General features: G+C 46.2%; 1 protein-coding gene across 1 annotated transcript in view; it reads right to left on the bottom strand.

Moving 5' to 3' along the window:
• LARS2 (leucyl-tRNA synthetase 2, mitochondrial) overlaps positions 1 to 21,700 on the bottom strand; it is a 145,582-nt gene that overhangs the window by 82,512 nt on the left and 41,370 nt on the right. The window contains exon 6 of the mRNA XM_052656498.1: positions 6,339 to 6,428. Coding sequence (XP_052512458.1) covers positions 6,339 to 6,428 — 90 coding nt within the window. The remainder of the gene's footprint in view (positions 1 to 6,338; positions 6,429 to 21,700) is intronic.

The following is a 21,700-nucleotide window of genomic DNA, read 5'->3' as shown; positions in this document are numbered from 1 at the left end:
TTGCTTCCCTGGCCCTCACCCTCCTCACCGGCCGCCAGTCCTAACGGAGTACACCCTCCATCAGCATGCTTTTGGCTCCTGCCTGGCCGCAGCACCACTAGTGAGGCTCGGGCTGCTCCCCATCATTTCCCTGGCTTCTTTCTCCTCAAGCTCTCCTTCCGTATGACTGGAGACCTTTTCTGAGTATCCTGCCATGCAGCTTCAGGTTCCAAAGGCTGGTGAGATATGCTTTAGGGTATTGATTTTCTCAAGGACTATTAGCTTTTTTCTTGACAAAAGCTCACTTAATTAAGGAACACCACATAGATCTCATTAAAGGATCTAATTCTCAAAATCGATTTTGCTCTATTCCATCCAGAATGGGCCTGAATTTGGACTCGGTCCAGAATGGGGTGGGGGGCGGGGTGGAAAGTTCCCAAGGCCGCCGCTTGTTGCTTGCACTACCTCCCAAAGACACCAGGGGGCAGACTGGGCGAGGCTGCCTGTTTGTGCCCTGCGTTTCTTTAAGTAGCTTAGGCTGGTGAATTAGCACTAGCAGCAGCTGCTGCTGAAATCAAGGGTCAAAGACAAATTCACAGATTAAGTGGCGCTCCACAGTTCCCTAGAACGTCCAAGTAGAACACGGCATTATTCTCTCTACTAGCTACATCCACGGAATTTCTCTTTTTTTAACCAGAGAGGTGATATTTAATGTTCTCCCAAAAAGAAGTCTGTATATTCATATTTTTGGCTGAAAATATTTTTGGTCTGTGAGAGCAAGAACAGATTCGCTTTTGCAATGGAAATAAACATTCTGATGGACAGTGCTTGTTAAGAACAAGAATGAGACTCCAGCTCTGCTTTGTAATGCTCTGCTAAAATACTCTCCCTAAATGTCCATTTATACTTACAGCAGAACTGAATTTAAGGATTAAGGCTATCTTTTTTTTTTTTTTTTTTAAAGGCTATGACAATGCCATTAGAGGAAAAGTATTAATATGTGAATTATTTTTTTGGCCAAATATGCTTTACAAAGTATGCTATATGCAGTTTTTTTTAAATCAAATTAACTTTCTTATGCTAACTTCAAAGCTTATATTTTGAAATAAACCCCAGAAATAGAAAGCTAACTATATCAGTATGTTTTATGTTTTAAAGCCAATTTGAAAATGGCTATCCAATAAAAGGAAATCTATCTGGAAAAAAATACTTTGGATTAGAGATAACTCTGGTCTTCAAACAATGTACTAAGTGTGCATGTTTACATTCTATTTATGATTTTTTTTTCTTAAGATCATGTCATTTAAGTGACTTAAAAGAACGCATCAAAAAAATTTAAATCAATAACCAACAATAAAAACAGTGTCTTTCTAAATGAATACCCATGAAACAATCTACACTGTTTTTTCTGTAATACCTTTCCATGTGCAAGTTGCCTGAGAATTAGCCAGGAGGCTTCAGGATTTTTTAACTTTTTGTTTTTCCAATTTAAATATCATAATGACCCTAGGTAACTACAGGCACCCATAGATGGGCACTTATTAAGGATGTACTCTGCGCCAGGCACCATTCCAGCCTCTCCACAAGCATTCACCAGTTTAATCCTCGCAACAAGCCTCTGAAGCGGGGAGGCTTGTGGGAGGCAGAACCACCACACCCCAAAGATGTCCATGTCCTGTGTTGCTTGCAACCGGTGTTACCTACATGGCAAAAGGATCTTTGAAGATATATGATTAATGAAGGATTTGGAGATGGGGAGATTAACTGGGATTAACCAGATGGGCCCAAAGTAACGAAAAAAAGCTCTTATAAGAGAAAGAGGAAGGCAGAAGAGTCAGAGTCTGAGTCTGAGGAGATATGATGATGGAAGCACAGTCAGAGAGATTTTAAGATGCTCTGGTTTTGAGGATGGAGAGGGGTCCAAACTCAAGGATGGGAGCAGCCTCCAGAAGCTGGACAAGGCAAGGAAAGAGATTTTCCTCTAGTGCCTTCAGAAAGAAGGCAGCTCTGCCAACATCTTGATTTGTATCCCAGTGAGGCCTATTTCATGGACTTCTGACCTCAGAAACTGTAAAACAATGAATCTGCGTTGTTCTAAGCGACCCAGTTTGTGGTAATTTGTTACAGCAGCAGCATCAGGAAAGGAATATAGGCTGTTTCCATGACAGAAGGAGTCAGAGGGAAGACTGGACCAAATTCCCAGGGCTGTGGATATTAGGTGTGTGTGTGTGTGTGCGTGTGCGTGTGTGTGTGTGCGCGTGTGCGTGCGTGTGTGTGTGTGTGTGTGTGACACTGATCTGGAAATCACTGGGGAGAAGAGAGCTATCTGGACCCGGGAGCACAGTTGTGCTCATGAAGTGGGGGACCCCCTGGAAACCCTTCCGTCTTTAGAAAAGTTACTCAGCTCCTAAGACGGTGCTTGTGACTGGCTTTGGCCCCAACCCAATATTGAAGAGGTTAAGCTTCCTACTTGGGTTTGATGTACTTAGAACTGAAGCAGCACTAACAAAGAGTGAAGCAAGTGTCCTATGCAGGAATCTTACAGTAAATATTCAATATATTCAGAGTCAGCTTAACTATACAACACACAGATACAAAAAATCAAGTGTCTCATAAAGGGCCATCACACAGCCAAAGGCTCCATGCAAGAACTGTTTACACTGCTATGTTAACACGTTACCTCTTTCATATCACATCCACATAAAGAGTAACAAAGCAACTGAGGATAGTTAACACTGGCTAATCCAACTGATGCTGTGTACCACTGCTTACACTCTAAAGAACAGTTTTACCTGCAGGATGTCCTCTGCTTTGCTGTGGCTTTTTCATGCGCTAGTAACTTTGATTTTTCTGTCCTTCCTGCTATTACTTGGGATACACAATGTGGCTTGTGATCTCTTAATCCCTCTGCTCGGACCCATGGGTGAGTCCAGTGTGGAGACCTGACTGGCGTACAATTCCGATCCACCTGAGCAGGGAGGCTCTTCTGGGAAGGAGTCTGCCAGGCTGCTCAGTTAGCACCGAACCTGCTGATAAGAGTGGGAAGCTGACGATTTTCCCACCAATTCCCTTCGGACCCTTTTGCTTCTGAATATTGAATAATGCTGTTAAGAAAAATTATTCCAAACTTAGAAACAGGCAAAAGGGGTTGCTTCTTCAAGGCAAGCTGGAATTGGCTAGCAGAGCCACATCCCCCAGGGATTATCTGATTTTCTAGGGATGTTTACCTTTGTTTGACTCCTTCTTCATTATTAAGTTATTTTAATAATGGTATGGAAAAACATCCATAAGATGGTATGGAAAAACATGAATGAATGCTTTGGCCAACCCAGTACAACTCCACTAGGCTGCCAAAGAAGAGGTTAGCCTACAGAAACCACAGAGCAACACCAGAGCTTTTTGTCTGAGCATGACACAGATGGCTCCCAGGCGATGCCAATGCAAGTCATCTCTGAGTCACAGGAAAGACTGTCCCCAAAACGAGGGTTATGCCTGGTAGGACACTAAGCAGTTTTGATTCTATCAGCAAACACATATCACATGCCTTTGACGCTATAAATCGTCCTTCCTCGAAATCTCATTTGAACCAGTCTTAACATACAGCTGGTTCTCTTGCTAATGAATGAGCTGAATGAAATCTTTGACACATGTTCATTTTATATTTGTATGGGAGTCATGTTTTTAACTTCTGAAAATTATTCTTTAACAACACAATGATACTTCCCAACACAACAAGATCTGTTGCAGTCAGCACCCTGGACAGGTACTTTTGTCTCTCACCACTCCTCACCTAACCAGCTTCTGGGCATAGGAACAGCTATGGTGTGTTAATACAGTAAACTGACTCAAGAGGGTTTCAGAGAAGGCGATGGCACCCCACTCCAGTACTCTTGGCTGGAAAATCCCATGGACGGAGGAGCCTGGTAGGCTGCAGTCCATGGGGTCGCAAAGAGTCGGACACGACTGAGCGACTTCACTTTGACTTTTCACTTTCACGCATTGGAGAAGGAAATGGCAACCCACTCCAGTGTTCTTGCCTGCAGAATCCCAGGGACGGGGGAGCCTGGTGGGCTGCCGTCTATGGGGTCGCACAGAGTCGGACACGACTGAAGTGCCTTAGCAGCAGCAGCAGCAAGAGGGTTTACAGTGGTTGCAGATTAGTATGACTTGAATCTACAAAGTTCTCACTTTCAATGTATCCCAAATGTTAATGGGGACTGAATACTTAAAAAAAAAATTAACGACACTGTATTTTAAACAACCAGTATTTTTAAAATATCCTCAGTTTACAGATGAGAGTGGGTCAGGAGTCCCGGAGGCCACTACAAGGAGCTGGCAGGTCAAAACTACATTCGTGATAAGACTAACACTAGGGTAAAGCGTTCATTCGAAGGGTAAAACAGACCAAAACATTTTACTATAACAAGGGTGCAAAAAGTTCACTGATATTTAGACTCAGCATTGCAAATGACCTTTAAGAACCACCCACTTGTTGAGTTTTGGTATAGTATTAAAGGAGGACATTCATAATTATCTGAAGTGATTATCAAAATACGCCTCTTTTAGCAGGCTTTGTTCATTAGTTCTTCTGGTATTTGCCATTATAACTTTATGTAACAAAACTGTACTACTTTAAGTTTGATTACTGTCTTTAGACAATTCTGCTGACCCTCTGCCATGTAATATGAGATACTGAGCATGGTCATACAGCCTTCCTCACACAAGACTCCTCTTCTAGTTTCTGCTGCCTTTATCCTTAGCTTTAATAGCTACATTTCAACTTAAAAAAAAAAAATAGACATACATGTCTAATTCTCCTGCTATGGCTCCTTGTTATGAAATATGTAGGGGTCATCTCTCACTTGCTTCTACTTCTGTTCTAAATATGTAGGGGTCATCTCTCACTTGCTTCTACCTCTCTTCCCCAATTCCACCTCCTGATTTTTGTTAGCTAGATTACTTTTTATGTTGTCAAGGTTTAAGAAAATTCACGTAATCCTGATTTTCTAAACTGAGCCTTCTACATGAGTTGCTCTACTGATTCTAAAATTTTTTTAACTGAAAACATAATGAAATTGATACAGCTACTATGGAGAACAGTATGGAGATTCCTTAAAAAACGAGGAATAAAACCACCATATGACCCAGCAATCCCACTACTAGGCATATACCCTCAGGAAACCAAAACCGAAAAAGGCACATGTGCCTCAGTGTTCATTGCAGCTCTGTTTACAATAGACACGGACATGGAAGCAACTTAGATGTCCATCGACAGATGAATGGATAAAGAATGAAGAAGCTGTGGTACATGTATACAATGGAATATTTTCAGCCGTAAAAAGGAACACATTTGAGTCAGTCCTAATGAGGTGGATGAACCTAGAATCTGTCATACAGAGTGAAGTAAGTCAGAAAGAGAAAAACAAATATCATATACCAATGCATGATATATGGAATCTAGAAAGATGGTACTGTTGGACCTATTTGCAGAACAGCAACAGAGACACAGACGTAGAGAACAGACTTACGAACAAGGCTGAGCGGGGAGGAAGGAGAGGGTAGGGTGTATGAAGAGAGTAACATGGAAACATACATCACCATATGTAAAACACACAGCCAACGGGAATTTGCTGTATGACTCAAGGAACTCAAACTGGGGCTCCGTAACAACCTAGAGCGGCGGGATGGGGAGGGAGGTGGGAGGGATGTTCAAGTGGGAGGGGTAAACCCACGGCTGATTCATGCTGATGTTTGATAGAAACCAACATAATACTGTAAAGCAATTATCCATCAATTAAAAATTAAATAGGTTTTAAAAAAAGAAAGAAAAGGAGAGAAAACTGAACAAAAAAAAACCCCATAAAAACCATAATGATTAAAAGCATATTCTGTTATGATGGGAATGTTTTCTATCTAGACTGTCCAGCACTAGCTACCAGCATCTGAATGTGACGTGTATGACTGAGGACCTGAATTTTTAATACTGTTTTAATCTTAACTGCTTTAAATTTTAACAACCACATGTAGCCAATAGCCATCATCATATTGGACACTGCAGTTCTAGGCCACACGAGGATACTATTTTTCTCATTTCCTACCATCTAAGGCTTATCTTATCATGGGGTTTCCAGGTGACTTGTGGTAAAGAATCCACCTGCCAATGCAGGAGACGGAGGAGATGCAGGTTCAATCCCTGGGTGGGGAAGATCCCCTGGAGGAGGAAATGGCAACTCACTCCAGTATTCTTGCCTGGGAAATCCCATGGACAGAGGAGCCTGGTGGGTTATAGTCCAGGGGGTCACAAATGGATTGGACACAACTTAGTAACTAAACAATAACAACAACAAACTTTAACTTACCTCCTTTTGATAGGCCAGTCCAGCTTCATAGAGTTTAATAAAGAGATACTGAGTCCATTTGTAGTAATCCGGTAAACATGTCGTTATTTCCTGTCAAAGAGGGGTAAAATTATGTATGGGCCACTGTAAACATTCCCTCTCCCAACATATGGATCAGCTTTGCAATTCAATTTTGAAAAGCAATCACGCTGCAAAAATATTTATCAATCTATATTTTTATCAATTTGTGAAGTAAGGAAAGAGGCAATTTATTCTGGGAAGAGAGATGTTATTGAAATGCCAACCTCCTGGGCAACCTTTCCCAGAGCCTGTTTAATGACGAGGAACTCGATTTAAGTCTTCTGCACGGCCCCATGCATGCAAATAACAGCTGAATTACACTGCACAGACTCAAGTACTCCGTTTTCTGTCAGCATAAACATATTTGGGGGCCACGGAGCTAATTCATAAATGTAGTTCATTTTGGAAGCAATCACAAAATTCAAGAGGAATATTTGCTAGCTTCGGCACGATCCTCACTGGAAAACAAACCTGTGTTTCTAGATACAACTGGGGCTTGATAGCTCTTTTAGACTCATTATATTCCATTTATCCCATTATGTGAATCACGCTGGAGTCTACTTAGGAAGGCCCATTAGAAACGTTATCAAATAGTGTTAATAAACTTAGTGAAAAACCACCTGGCTTGTATGTCCAAGCTTAAGTTGAATGTTCCCAAAATGTATTTTCTGTCCTGAGAATACATGTGCTATCGAATCTGTAAAATCCGGTTGTTAATTAACCAGCTGATAAGGTTTAATTAATTAATTAACCAGTAAGGTTTGGAGTTGAGGAAGTCAACCAAGCATAAAAACCTCTGCGTCGTCACTGTTTCTTTCTAGGGCTCTTCTTTCACTGCCCAGGAGAGCTAACAGAGCAATGGATGTAGGGCAGGGGACATTCCAGATGGTTCATCTGTCATGGACGACAGACAGAAGGCATACTTCTATCAAAAGAGCCGTCGATCCAGTCTTTCTCCAGATGAGTGAATAAGGAGAGATTCTAAAGCCCAGGAAAGGAGGGTAAAGGGCGGCAGGAGCTGAGCAAGGTGGCAGGTAAACTCCTACTGTCCCCCATGAGTGATGTTTCTCATGGAAGAGTCCTGGGTCCTTTTTTATGTTGTTTTGTAACAATAGCAGAGGAATAACTATCAGAAAACAAATAACTCTGATCACAGGTTCCACTAGCCCCTGCAAGGCAGGGAGTGAATAACCAGCCAGTCTAACAACTCTGCCCACACTGTAGCTCGCCCCTGCCAACGCCGGAGCCACACGCACACACAGGCTACACCAGCCCCTGAGGCGCCATGGGCATCGAGTCTGAAGAGCATGGCACACGAAGCACTTCACCGACACAAGAATGAGGCCAGCACACTGCGGGTGGGTTTGCTCCCCCAAACCTCCAGGTTCATCCCCATCCCATCATATTCTCCTCACCAGCAAGCCCCCCCGCCCCCCCACCGCCCCCCACCCCGCAAGCTTAGGGCAGAACTAATTTTCCTGATAAGCAACTGAAGAACTTCCATTTCTAACAAAACCCAGGGCAGGGGCTATGTTTGGTCTGTTTCATTTTGCTCATCATGTATGCTCAGGTCTCGAAACAGCAAGGCACCCCCAAATTGATGTTGAACAAAAGTAAATAGATATAGGAATGTCAAATTAAATTTGTATCCCTCATGAGAGTTTCATAAACTGAACTCAAATTACACAGGTCCACAAGATGAACTCGAACAGGAAACAGGGTCGGGGGAAGGGGAAGGCGGTGGAAATATTCCCAGACCTTGTTAGGGTGGATATGCTTTTTAAAACTATTATCCATTAGAGGTCTAAAGAAACAGGTGAAGCAAACATGACAAAATAATGACAACTGTTACATCTAGTGACTGAGCTCTTTTCTCTTTTTTTTTGTATATTTAAATTTTTCAAAACAAATTATCATACATAATGAATATGTATGTAGGCATGTATATACATATATATTTCCTCAGCCCCTGGATCTGCTTTCATAGACAGAGAGTAAAAATTACACAGCCATGGAATAGCCTGATAATCTTCCCTTAGGTTTGTGGTTTGGAAAACTGCTTTTATCTAAAATAGAAAAAAAAAAGATGATAGATCCAGTCAGTGGGAGGGAAAAAAAAGATCATTATTCAACCAAATATTAGGCTACTTTCAGTTAGATGGGTGACGCAGACTGCGCTGTCTTGGGAAGTGTCAACTCCAAGGTGAGACAGGGGGTAGGAGGTACGGACCCCTCCTTCCATTCTGCCTTCAAGCTTCCATTCTGCCTTCAGCCTGTTTCATATATATTGCATTTCTACACATGTCATTTGAAGAAAAAAAATCACATCCACTGCTAACAGTACAGCCTGAAAACCACGGCTGCAGGACGGCCATTCTAACCCCAGCAGAACTGCTTCAACACACGGCTGCCTCACTGGCAATCCTGCGGTGCTGGCGCTTCTTGCCTAGAGGAGGCTGGGGGTGTCCTGGGGACAGGAACGTCGCCCCCGCCCATTTGTTCCCACCTGCTGCACACAGGACCCAGCACGACCCTCAGCACCGCCATTCCATGAAGAAATGCCCGGGCGGACATCCAGTCTCACAGGAACCATACTGTGTGCTGGCCGGGGGACACCCTGCTTGGAAATGCATTTCCTGAAACACTCACAGAACCTTTCTGGAACCTCCCTCCCTCTGCTTTGTTGACTTGAAGGGAACAAAAAGCCAAGAAAATCCAAACAGTCACTTCTAGTCTTTTAATGCCTCATCTCAGTAAAAATCATCAAAGGTATCTTTCTGAAATTAAACTGCTTAAAAGCTTTACCTGTAGTCAACTAGCTAGAAAATGAGACTTCTTTCCCATGCTTTGGGAACTACTTATTTAAAACCCAGCCCTGGAGACAAAGGTCTTCTGGGGGGTCCGCATCCACAGAGATGTGAAAGGGCTCCCTGCCTCTTCCTGGAGCAGCGAGTCTCAATGGGGACACTTTTGCTCCCCAGGTAATGACTGGAGACAGGCAGCAAGTGACAACTGTGATGGGGACTTGTTAACGGCATCTGCTATTAACGGGTGGAGGCCAGGGATGCTGCCGAAACCCTACAAAGCACAAGACAGCCCCCTGAACGGAAATTACCCAGCCCCAAACGTCAGTAACGCCAAGGTGAGAAACCCTACTCGAACGGTTGCCATCTTCTTAGCTCGAGTCTGTAACCACAGACGGATTAAGAGGAACGAGCAAGCAGTTCTCTGGAGGGCGGTCCATAAAAGCCATCAGACGTCCCTGGCAAAAGTAGAAACGGGGCTAAGCTAGCTTAGGTTCCCCTCTCCCGCTGGTGGCCCCCTCTCCCGCTGGGTGGCCCCATCTTCGCTGAGCACGTAGCGCAGCGCAGGTGGGGGTGCTGCTCGCTGTGGCCACCGGCCCGACCACCAACACTGAGACCGGGCAGAGGGGAGGCCTGGCAAGCGTGGAGACCCGGCGGGCACGGGTCTGAAACTGTTAGGTGTGCGTGATGCTACTCACGGGGAAGGAGTGACTGACTTTACCATCTAAAATTTAAATCACTCAATATGCCTCCGAGTAGCTGTCTGACTTGGGAAAATTGGTAAAAAATTCATGTAATAAATTTCCCGTTTTGAAGTTAGAGAGGCACCCGGTTGTTCCTGATGCAACATCAGTTTATCCCCACCTGTGAAAGAGATGCTGAACGGACAGATGTTTAAAGGTCACCCGCTGGAACCCAGCCGACAGCACCCAAATGCTCAGGCCCAGCCCTGCCTGTCCTCTGAAGGCGAGCCTCTGTCTGGGGGCGGGGGTTCTTGCCCCAAACTGTGGATGGCACCAACTCGGTTCTCCGCGAGACCACCGGGGCCCTCACACGAGGGCTGTTCCTGTGTCCCAAGTCCCTTTTCTCTCCTGTGCCTTTCTTGCTCTGCTTTCCAAATAAGCCCACTCCCATGCAAAACCATCCTTGTTTTTAAAACAAAAAGTCAGGCAATTCAAAGTTATAGCTCTAAAAGCAACTGCAATTCAGCCACACTCCACATATATCTATATAAAGATGTCAACTGTTATAACCCCCTGGGCTCTGCAAAGTGCAATCCAGCTGCCAAGAGACCAGATTTACGCATCTAGAATCTCATCAAGTCTCATTCCGCCACACTGCAGTTTTTACATTCAGTGATACCTGGCTTTTAGCATTAGAAATATTTCGCACATTCACAGCCAAACCCGAGGCCCAGCGGAGAAGGTGACCCTCCCTCAACACGAGCGAGGATCAAAACGTCCTCCCTTGAGGCCGGCCCCCCACACCTCAGTGACTGCACAGATCAATAACCCAGCCGGCCTTGCTGGGACCGCCCTGCACACAGTGATTCGACAACGGCCGGAGAAGCCCGAGTCCCAGAGGCCCACCTGGCTGTTTCGGAGAGGAAAACAGTGCTTGGTCTGTGAGGGTGCCCGGCTCCTGTGGACCTCAGGCTGACCTTCCTTGTTCCAGGAAAAGAGGGAGAGAGAGAGTGAGCCGAGGGAAAGACAATCCACTCAGCAGCCGTGTGACTGGGTTCCAGTCCTTGCATCATCACCAGCATGTGGCTAGAGTCAAGCGTCCGTGTCCAGGGGAGAGGGGTGACGAGGCCCGTCGGAGGGGCCTCGGGACAAATGTGATGATGCGTGTGAGGCACACGCCAGGTGCAAGTGAGGGATCGATGGCGCTGCTCCCCTTGCTTGGTCCCGCGTGTGTCGTGAAGGAGTGAGGCCGGCCCGGTCACCACACCCCGCTCAGAGGGGCTGCTGGACGGGGCGGGAGGGAGGGCAGTGGGCTTGGGTCCGAAGAATCTGCGCTCACCATCCCTTACCAAACACTGGCTTTCGGACTGAAAAGAGATTGTGTTCGTGAGGGAGAGACCGAACCACGGGACCCAGACAGGGAAATGCACACAAGATTGCTCCCAGCCGCCTCCGGCGGCAACTCCCACCTCAGGGGGAGGCAGAGAGGTCGCCGCTGACCCCCCTGCAGCTCGGGCAGGACTCAGTTGGGTCTGCGTCTCTTGATCCCACTGCATTTTTGACAGTGATGGGTCCCAGATCACAGAACTACTAATGTCACTTGAGGCCACTGTGCATGTAATTTGCGTTGCAAACCTCACAGTGTTTAGGTCAGCTCTCAGGATTTAAGAAAATGAAATAGACCAAACCAGAGGCAACATGTTCATCAAGTCAGTCACTGGACGGCCCCGTACACAGGAAAATAAACACAGTAGGAAGGGTGAGCAGCCGCCAGGTGTCAGTTTCTGGCGCAAGACATCGTCTCCCTGCTCCTCACTCTCACCAGAGCCTTCTGGCTCCAAAACAACCAACCTTGTAAACAGAGGGGATGTGGGTACTCACATTCCTCTCTGTGCATTTTTGTCACTTGCTCTTTACTGCAACGGATCAAAAGGAAATGGGTGGTAATGGCCTTGCCTTTTATTCCTTCCCACGATTTTGAGTTCTGAAGGGGAGGGGTTGTGAAAGCCCAGCACAGCTTAAAGGCTAGAGAAACCAATCTCAGCATTCATACTGTGCCACTTAGGGGTAAATATACATCCTGCATCAGATGGTCCTCGCTGGTGGCGGTTCAAGGTTCCCGTCCACAGCTCAGTGCACCTGCCGAGCTGGAAGAAGGACGGGGTGGGGGGTGCTTACGAGAAAAATCTGCTGGAAGAGGACGACCCCCATGCGGGGGACCACCCCCTCTAAACTTAGTGGTGGCTCTGAAACTTCGTTGCACCTTGAAGAAGACCTTTAAAGCTTACTGGTGCCCGGGTTTCACCACACCCCCAAAACTTCATGTGCTGCCAGGGCTGAGAACTATTGCAAAGAGGTTCTTCCCAAATACATCCCCCTCCCAAACACTGCCTAAGTGTTTGGGCCTGTCTTCATGAACTGAATTTAATGAACTGGTCTTCGACAGAAGCTAAGGGCACAATTTAGTCCACATGAGATTTCTAACAAGCCCCTCCCCAGGCGCAAACAGTGTCCTGTGTTTAAAGGGTCTCCCCAGGACCCTGCCTGGATTCAAATCCTCCGTGTTCTGCAGCCCTGCCCCCACACAGATTCTCTCCATCCTTGCGGTCAGTCTCCACTCTGCCCTCACAAAACAAACAGAAGAAACAACAAGATATACTCACTTGAAGCCCACCTCCATCCCACAGACAAGAAACCTGGGCAGGTAACTACGTGTGCTCTGGGATCAGCTGTTCAGAAACACCTGACTGTCTGACAGCTTGACAGCTCAGCCGTCCTCCCAGAGGAGCCACGGCTCTGGAAGGGGCGCTGCAGAAAACCCAGAGTGGGCTGGCCCTCCCCTGCAGCTTCTCGGGAAAGGAGGGAGAGGATGGCTAACTTCTCACTTAGAGGCTCCTGAAGGGGCTTCAGGCCGGACAGGGGCAGAGAGCACGTAGGCGGGGTGCTCACGCAGCCCTGCCTCGGAGTCTTAACTAGCAAGTAACAGGACACGTTAGTACACGACTCTGTGCTCCCAAACTGCTCCTCCTGCCCTCTGCTCTCCTCCTCTCCCGACCCACGTCTCTCAGTGGCTGGAGCTGCGAAGCAGGGGCCGTGAGAGCTGCTTTACAGGAGGAAACCCCACCTTGGGGGGAGGGAGTGGCCCGCCCGAAGCAGCCCAGCGCTGGGTGGCAGAAACAACTGGAACCCAGGACTCTGGGCTCAGAGGGGACCAGGCAGCAAGACAGCACCTTGGTTAGTACAGCCAGGCTGTGCCCGGACTGACTCAAATGTGTGCTCCAAGGAGGTCTGGGTAGATAAGGCAGAAGCAACAGACCAGAGCACTCCTAGCTAAAGGAATACCGTGGTGAATATTCCGTTAGGAATAACAACGCTCAGTTCCCAGGAGGCTCAGTGGTAAAGAATCTTCCTGCAGCGCAGGAGATGCAGGTTTGATTCTGGGTCAGGAAGATCCCCTGGAGAAGGAAATGGCAACTTGCTCCAGGATCCTTGCCTGGAAAATCCCATGGACACAGAAGCCTGGTGGGCCACAGTCCATGAGGTCACAAAAGTCAGACACAACCGCGCATGCACGCACAAATATCCTGGGTCACAAAGGGGCATCCACACGGCCACCTGCAAAGGCCCCAGACAACGTGGTCTGTATCCATATGACCAATTCCAACAACCCAGGCTCCAAAGGGAAGGATGTGGCCTAAATGCAGAACCATCAGGGAATATAACGGGGGAGGCTGGCTCACTGTCCACAATCCCTGGGGAAGAGGCCTACTCACTTTCTGAGTTGCTGTTCAGTTCAGTTCAGTTCAGTCGCTCAGTCGTGTCCAACTCTTTGAGACCCCATGAATTGCAGCACGCCAGGCCTCCCTGTCCCTCACCAACTCCCGGAGTTCACTCAAACTCACATCCATTGAGTCGGTGATGCCATCCAGCCATCTCATCCTCTGTTGTCCCCTTCTCCTCCTGCCGCTAATCCCTCCCAGCATCAGGGTCTCTTCCAATGAGTCAACTCTTTGCATCAGGTGGCCAAAGTACTGGAGTTTCAGCTTCAGCATCAGTCCTTCCAATGAACCCCCAGGACTGCTCTTCTTTAGGATGGACTGGTTAGATCTCCTTGCAGTCCAAGGGACTCTCAAGAGTCTTCTCTAACACCACAGTTCAAAAGCATCAATTCTTCGGCGCTCAGCTGTCTTCACAGTCCAATTCTCACATCCATACACGACTACTGGAAAAACCATAGCCTTGACTAGAAGGACCTTTACTTTGGCAAAGTAATGTCTCTGCTTTTCAATATGCTATCTAGGTTGGTCATAACTTTCCTTCCAAGGAGTAAGCATCTTAATTTCATGGCTGCAGTCACCATCTACAGTGATTTTGGAGCCCCCCAAAATAAACTCTGCCACTGTTTCCACTGTTTCCCCATCTATTTGCCATGAAGTGATGGGACCAGATGCCATGATCTTCGTTTTCTGAATGTTGAGCTTTAAGCCAACTTTTTCACTCTCCTCTTTCACTTTCATCAAGAGGCTTTTTAGTTCCTCTTCACTTTCTGCCATAAGGATGGTTTCATCTACATATCTGAGGTTATTGATATTTCTCCCGGGAATCTTGATTCCAGCTTGTGCTTATTCCAGTCCAGCATTTCTCATGATGTACTCTGCAGATAAGTTAAATAAGCAGGGTACAATATACAGCCTTGAGTTGCTGTTACAAGACTGTAAAGGGCCAGGTAGACACCTCTGCCTGTGAGTAACAAGCAAGAGCGGTACTGTACTTGGCAAACAGCATACCGATGAGAGGACAAACGTGACGCCAGGGGCCCACCCAGCTCCCCTCCCCATGGGGTGGGGGCAGATCCGTCTGCTGCCCAGGCCACAAGGGCATGAGAGAGTGGCCTAGAGCTCCACGCCAAGCATATCCCCATCTTTTAGGACCCAACAGACTTCTTGGCTCTATTATTTAAATCCCCAAGTTCTATCCACCTTCCTAAACAGGCTGTTGGCAGGGGAAGGGCAGCGGATGGAAGGAGTGAAGGACAGGCATGCTGAAGACTGGGGTCGGAGCACTGGACTCAGTCCGAGGGTCTGCTGTGGACTCGCCAGTGACCCTGGACAATAACTCATCTCTCTGGGCCTCACGTTTCTCATCTGGAAAATGGGATGCGTAACTGCTACAAGGATCCAGGAATCTGGAGAGGGTTAGCCTGCCTTTCCAACACTGGCCCAGTAGGTATACATGGCAGATGCTCAATAAATCTTCATTAAAGCAACAAATACATCAAAATTCAGGACATCAAGTGTCACCAGAGTAAAAAAAAAAAGAGAGAGAAAAAAAATTAAAGCTTTGAAAACAGAGCCCTTGTAAGTTTTCTTAAATGTAACAGGTTTTTAAAAGAGTAGAATGTCTTTTTCTCTTGGAACCAGTCTGGCTTACTCATATTAAATGTTGTCAAGTATGGGTTCACAAGAGAAATGTCACTCCAATTCATACTGAACAGAGTGTTCTAAGGAACCTGTGTGCAGAAACTTCAAACCTCTAAAGGCAAATGAAGAACCACATATATCTCCATTAGCGACTTCTACAAAATCAAAAACAAATGATGGCTTTTCAAAAGGAGACACGCTTGAGATTAGTTTCTCAGCTCCATGGTATAACACTGGTTCAGAATTCTGTGTTTCTCCCTCATTCAATCCATCAAGGAGAAAACATTCATGAAGGGTCTACAATTACCCTGTCCTTATCCTGAGAGACTTAACAACAACAACTGGCTATAGTGATAGAAGACGGAGGTTTAGAGAACAAAAAGAAGGGGATTTCCATCCAACTCAGGGCTCTCTTTGCTCACTCACTGATTGAATTATGCCACAGACATTTATTGAGTCCTGACTGCATATGGGCCCTGGGTCAGAGAATATGAAGATTCGAGCCACCTACATGAAACCTTTTCACAGTTTCTCTTTCCTTAAGCAGTTTCTCTGAACTGTTGTTCCCGTTCCTATCTCATTCATTCCCATTTGTCTCTGAGAGAAAAGAGGCAATCCATCACCCCCTCACCCCCCACAGGCATTCCAGAGCAGAGGCCTCTCCCCCACCTCTCCTGCTGCTGCTGCTGCTGCTAAGTCGCTCAGTCGTGTCAGACTCTGCGACCCCCTGGATTACAGCCCACCAGGCTCCTCCGTCCATGGGATTTTCCAGGCAAGAGTACTGGAGTGGGGTGCCATTGCCTTCTCCGCCCACCTCTCCTGGCTCTGCTTTATTCCATTCCATTTACACCTCTCCCAACAACTCTTTGCCACCCACAGACCCAGCCAGGGGTCCCTGTCCCAGACCACGTGGCCACGGCTTCCTCCCCCTAAACTATCTGCTACTCCCTACCCACTGGAAAAGATCCTGACTCTGGGAAAGAGAAGGTAAAAGGAGAAGAGGGTGGCAGAGGACGAGATGGCTGGATGGCATCACCGACTCAACGGACATGAGTTTGAGCAAACTCTGGGAGACGGTGAAGGATGGGGAAGCCTGGTGTGCTCCAGTCCACGGAGTCGCAGAGTCGGACACGACTTAGTGACTGAACAGCAACGACTGCCCCCCCCCAGGCTGCTTCAGCCTCGCTGTCCCCCTCATCTCGGCCCCATCCTTTCATCCCTCTTCCTTCAACCATCTGTTCAATTCCATCCTGGCTGAGTTTCTGCCTGTGGCCTCCTTTACCTTCCTAGTTCTCCTCCTTTTTTGCAGAGCTGAGGGAACAGGTGTTAATATTAGGGTAATTAATTAATCATGAACCTAACATTTGTCTAAGAACTCATTTGTATGTAATTATGTTTCTTCATTTCAGGACTAACTTTAGCCTGAAAATGAGCATTTGATGAAAACTGAAAATGACAAATGCTGGACACTCTGCTTTTACAGAGCAAGTATTTCACCCCTAAAGGTCTTGCTTTTCAAATCCAGGGCTACAGCTGAATTTTCCTCATTTGAAAGGTTCACGTTCTACGTGCTCTCGAAGCCAATTTAGAGAAGGAGCGTTAAGGAAAAGGAAATCATGGTCTTTGCAGCTTTGAAGGCAGCTCACACTGTCTTTCTGAACTGAAAGCAGGCTGACCAGTAGGCTCCTCTTTTGCTATTTTCCTGGCCATTATTTTTTGAGCATTGTCATTTTTATGGTAACCTGAAAGCTGTCTCCTGCTACAAATGGCACAAGTTTCTGTAAACTACCCATAATTGGACAAGAAGCAACAATTTGCCTAATTGCTTGGTAACTGTTCTTTGCCAGCTGACAAGAATTTCATCAAGGCAGTCAGACAACAGGGACAGCTTTTCTATCTAGACAGCTGGGAATGGAAAACCCTCCATTAACTACAGATGAGATGAATGGGTGTGAGTTGTAATTTGTTATCAGTCTACTTGGGCAGAAGCCAGTATTTCAACTATTCATACCAAACTAGCTCTCTATCATTGTTTCATTTTTCCTGGGAGGAAAAGAACATTAATTTAATCTGCAATACACTTGAAAATTTCAGGATCAACAGGGCAGCGTCCTCTGAAAGATGTTTTTGAGAAGTGAGTTCTCTAGGTTTCCTGAATAATGAGAAGGCTATTTGTTAGAGATGGGCATAGGTCCAGATGAAGAGGAAATATCAATTCATCAATTCCTTGGATGCAAAACAGTGACAGCGGTGTCCAAGATGAGCTGTTCTGCTGCTTGCGAGCTCTGTAAGCAACGAGTAGTGGAAACCCATCACAGCCTCAAAGATGTCATATGTGATGTAGCCCAGTGATGTTTAAGGGAAGGACGAGGGGCAGGGAAGGGCAGATTAGAATCTCACAGGAAGAAGGGGGGGATTTAAAACTATATATGCCATCTTCTTCTGGGAAGATGGAACAGATGCCCTCTTCCTGTTCTTTCCACTAAGTACAGCTGCAAACCTTGAACGTTGTGTGTGTGTGTGTATGTATGTATGAAGCAAACACAGACTTAGATACATTGAGAAGAGAAGGTAGGCTAATTAGAGACCTCAGCACCTGAAGAATGACACAGTGGTGAGTTTCACAGATTTTCTTTATGCCTCATAAGTCCCAGAATTGGAGCTAATGAAGCCAGTAATCCAGAAATGCTGAGGAGTACAGACAAAAAATAAAAATAAAAAAGAAGAAAGGAAAGCCCGTTTCCTTTAGCCAAAGTACCATGAAAGGGACAGCCTAACAAGAGAGAAAATTTAGACAATTACTGCTCCATCCTACTCAACACCACAGGAAAAAAATGACAGCCCTATCCCCACCAGGAAATGGTTAGTAGAGGGACTAGACTTACAAGCCTGGGGGGACAAGAACAAGGGAGCCCAGTCTCTCTGCATCAGGGCGGTGTCCGCGGAGGTGGAGTGGAAAATCGGGCTCTCCTACTCCTGCTGGATACCAAGCTTTTATATACAGGACAGAGAAATAACAAGGTCCTACTGCATAGCACAAAGAAACTACATTCAGTATCCTATGATAAACCATAATGGAAGAGAATATATATAAAAGGAGAAGGCATATATATACATATACATATATATATAATTGAATCACTTCTCTGTCAACAGAAACTAACACAACATTGTAAATCAACTTAAATAAAAACAAAATCCAAGTTAATATGGGGGGAGAAAAAAAAAACCTTGGCAGTGTTAGTGGAGACTACAGGGGTGGGGGAAGGGAGTCTGGACTTCGACCCCAGCCAGCAGTAATGAGGTGGCCCTCCGTCTCTCTGATGGGCCAGTGTCAGAGGAGTTCAAACAGAGAGTCAGGGAGCTCATTCTTGCTCCATAAACACTCGGAAACAGGAAGGTCTGATGAGCCTCCGGGATGGTGACATGCAGGAAGGTGGCCTGCATGGTCACTGGGACATGCAGTGGGCATCCCAGTTGGCACCCACCCAAGGTCCACTTTGGCAAGGCCCAGCACCAACACGCACTGGGACAGAAGACTCTGCGCTTGAGACCCTCCTGGGCCCCATCCTATGTACTTCTTCATCTGGCTGTTCATCTTGATGCCCTTGGTAATAAGTTGGTACCAAGTAGCAGACTGCCTTCCTGAATTCTGTGAAATTCGTGAACTCTTGCTAGCAAATTAATCAAGGAGGGGTTGTGGAAACCTCTGACTTAGAGTCAGCTGGTCAGAAGCCGAGGTAACAACCTGGACTTGTGAGTGGAATAGGAAGTGAGGGCAGGGGGACTGGCCCGCAGGGCTAAGCGTGTAACCTGTGGGGCTGGACGCCGTCTTCACGCAGACAGTATCAGAACTGAGTTACGTCAGAGGACACACATCTGGCGTCAGACGTGAGGCTGGGGTCGCAGAGTACTGAGAGTGTGGGGGACGCACAGGAGTGTGGTTTTCCTCTAGAAAAAGTTTAAAAGTGTTGAGTTTAAGAAGCTAGACACAAAAGAACACATATAGGTGAGTCCATTTACGCAACTGTGAGAAACTCTGGTGGGTGGTGAAGCTGGAAAGAAGCCAGGGATGGCCGTAAATGTCGGAGCAGCAGCTCCCCGCGATGCTGGCAGTGGGGAGAGACGGAGCTGCGACTGGGAAAGGGCCCCCGGAGAGCTGCTGGGTGCTGCCAAGTTTCCTTTCTCAACCTAGGTGGTGCTTGGTTGCATTTCTGATAAGGTGTTAAGCTTTATGTACATGCCTTATGCTCTAGTCTATCCATGTCTAACATTTCACAAAGAAATGTTATAAAAATAATCTTATATTTGCAAAAACGTTACCTATTTTTTAAAAACATTGTGTTTTTATTATTCATTTATGCTCTACCACATGTCAGAAAAAACTAATGGTAGGTCTTATTGTGATTCCTAATAAGGTTTGGGAGTATGATCATTCCTAAGGTCCTGTTTTTCCGAACAGAAAAACAAAACCACAGACATACTGCGTCAGGGTGGGACCCAGAAATCTGGGCTTTAACAAGCCCTCTTGGTAATTCTGAAGCTTGCCAATGTTAGAGAACCACTGGTCAAAGCACACACATAAATTAACCTCGTTATTTTCATGGAGTAATAACATTATCATCAAGGCCTTGTGGATACTGCCTCCCAGTGTGCGTAGAGCATCTCATGTTGTACACTTACAGGCACCCGTCCGGTCAAAAGTTGTACTGGCTATCATGCAAAACTGACCTGTAAATCTGATTCAGCCATGGGGAAGAGGCTTTGCACTCTTATTTTCTAAACTATTTGAGGAGTGAGCTAATCTCTTTAACAACCATAAGAACCTGAGGCTCAGAGGGTAACAGATCATGCCCACCCTGTGTGAACAGCAAGGCCCATCACCAAAGCCCAGGCCTCTGGGATAAGTGTCCAAGATCCGATCTCCAAGAAGCATTTAACAAGCATTCAATTGGGAAATTCTATTCCATGAGCCAGAGCGTGCATCCTTCATAGGGCTCCTGACCACAAATGGGCATGAGGATAAAACAAACTATTCCCTGTTGCCCCAGGACATCTCCTTTTCAGTTAGGGCTGAGGAGTCCAAGAACGCTATCCTGGCTGAAGCAACCAAAAGCTTTTCCTACCATGTTTTAGGCTGGCAAGTACTGAGCTGGCACAGCAGTGCGTGGGGTTGGCTACACGTGTGTGAGGTATTGGTGATGAGACACGGCGACAATTCTGAACACTAACCCTTATGCATCAGCACCAAGCTTCCCCGAAACGAAAGCACTCGAGACAAACCGCCAGTTCATCTCAGGTAAAACAAAGGTATTGCCTCTTCCCTCCCGGTAACAGAAGAACATTTGGAAGAAGGTTAATTTTTTGATTTTGAGGGAGAGCAAGTGATCCGGAGCCAGAGCTCTACCGGACAAATGGCTTCCCTTCTGGAACGACCTGAAGGAGGACTCAGAGAGTTGAACGCTCCGAGGCCCGGCTGCACGTTGTCAAGGCAACCAGAGCCCTGAGCTTTCACAACTGGCATCTTCCCAGCCAGGCTTTCAGGTGATCACTTGCCCTAAGTTCTTTTTGTTTTAAGCTACTCTTTAAATTCTTTTTAAAATAAAAACTGTTAAAAATGTATCTTTCTATTATCCTAGAAGCCTCTTTCTTTCCTGGAGTTTAATCCCTCCTGTCAAATGTCTAGTCCTCTCTGTACATCAAATTCCAAGGTAGTCAGGGCCTTGAGGCAGTAATAGTTTTCACTCTGTAATCATACAAAGCATGCTGTCTTTGAAAATGAACTCATGCGGCTATGGTCCAAAGAGCTTGTGTGTTTTGGATGAAAAGACAGTACTGGTTCCAAACCATGATAATGACAGGAGGGTGGGGAAGAAAAGGCTAAACAAAGGCCAGTAGAAGTGCAAACAAACCCCGGTAGAAAGAAGTACTGACATGACAACCAGGGAAACCTGCAAAATGTCTGGCATTCCCTGATTTTACGGCATTACTGTTAATTGTTGTAGGTGTGATAATGGGAGCGTGAAGAAGGAACGAAGGGAGGGAGAAGGAAAGACAGAGCCTTCATCTTCTAGTGATAGATAATGACTCTTTTCAGGTGAGGTTATGCGATGTCTGGGGCTTGTGGCAAAATAATGCAGAGCAGAGGGGTATAGATAAAATAAGACTGGTCAAGTAGCAGCAGCTGTTGACAATGGGTGACGAGTCTTTGGGGGTTATCTATGGTATTCTCACTTTTAGTGTAGGTTACAAGTTTTTCATAATAATAAAATTATTTATAAAAACAAAAGGCAGGAGAGAGAAGACAAGAGGAAAAGGAAGGCAAGTAAATCAAGGAAAATGGATGAGGGCAAGGAATAGAAAGAGGACAAGGCAAGGGGAGGAAGAGAGAAAGA

Source organism: Budorcas taxicolor, chromosome 1 (assembly GCF_023091745.1).
Source record: "Budorcas taxicolor isolate Tak-1 chromosome 1, Takin1.1, whole genome shotgun sequence".
In the NCBI taxonomy this organism is placed as follows: domain Eukaryota; kingdom Metazoa; phylum Chordata; class Mammalia; order Artiodactyla; family Bovidae; genus Budorcas; species Budorcas taxicolor.
This window is presented reverse-complemented; position numbering and strand designations above follow the sequence as displayed.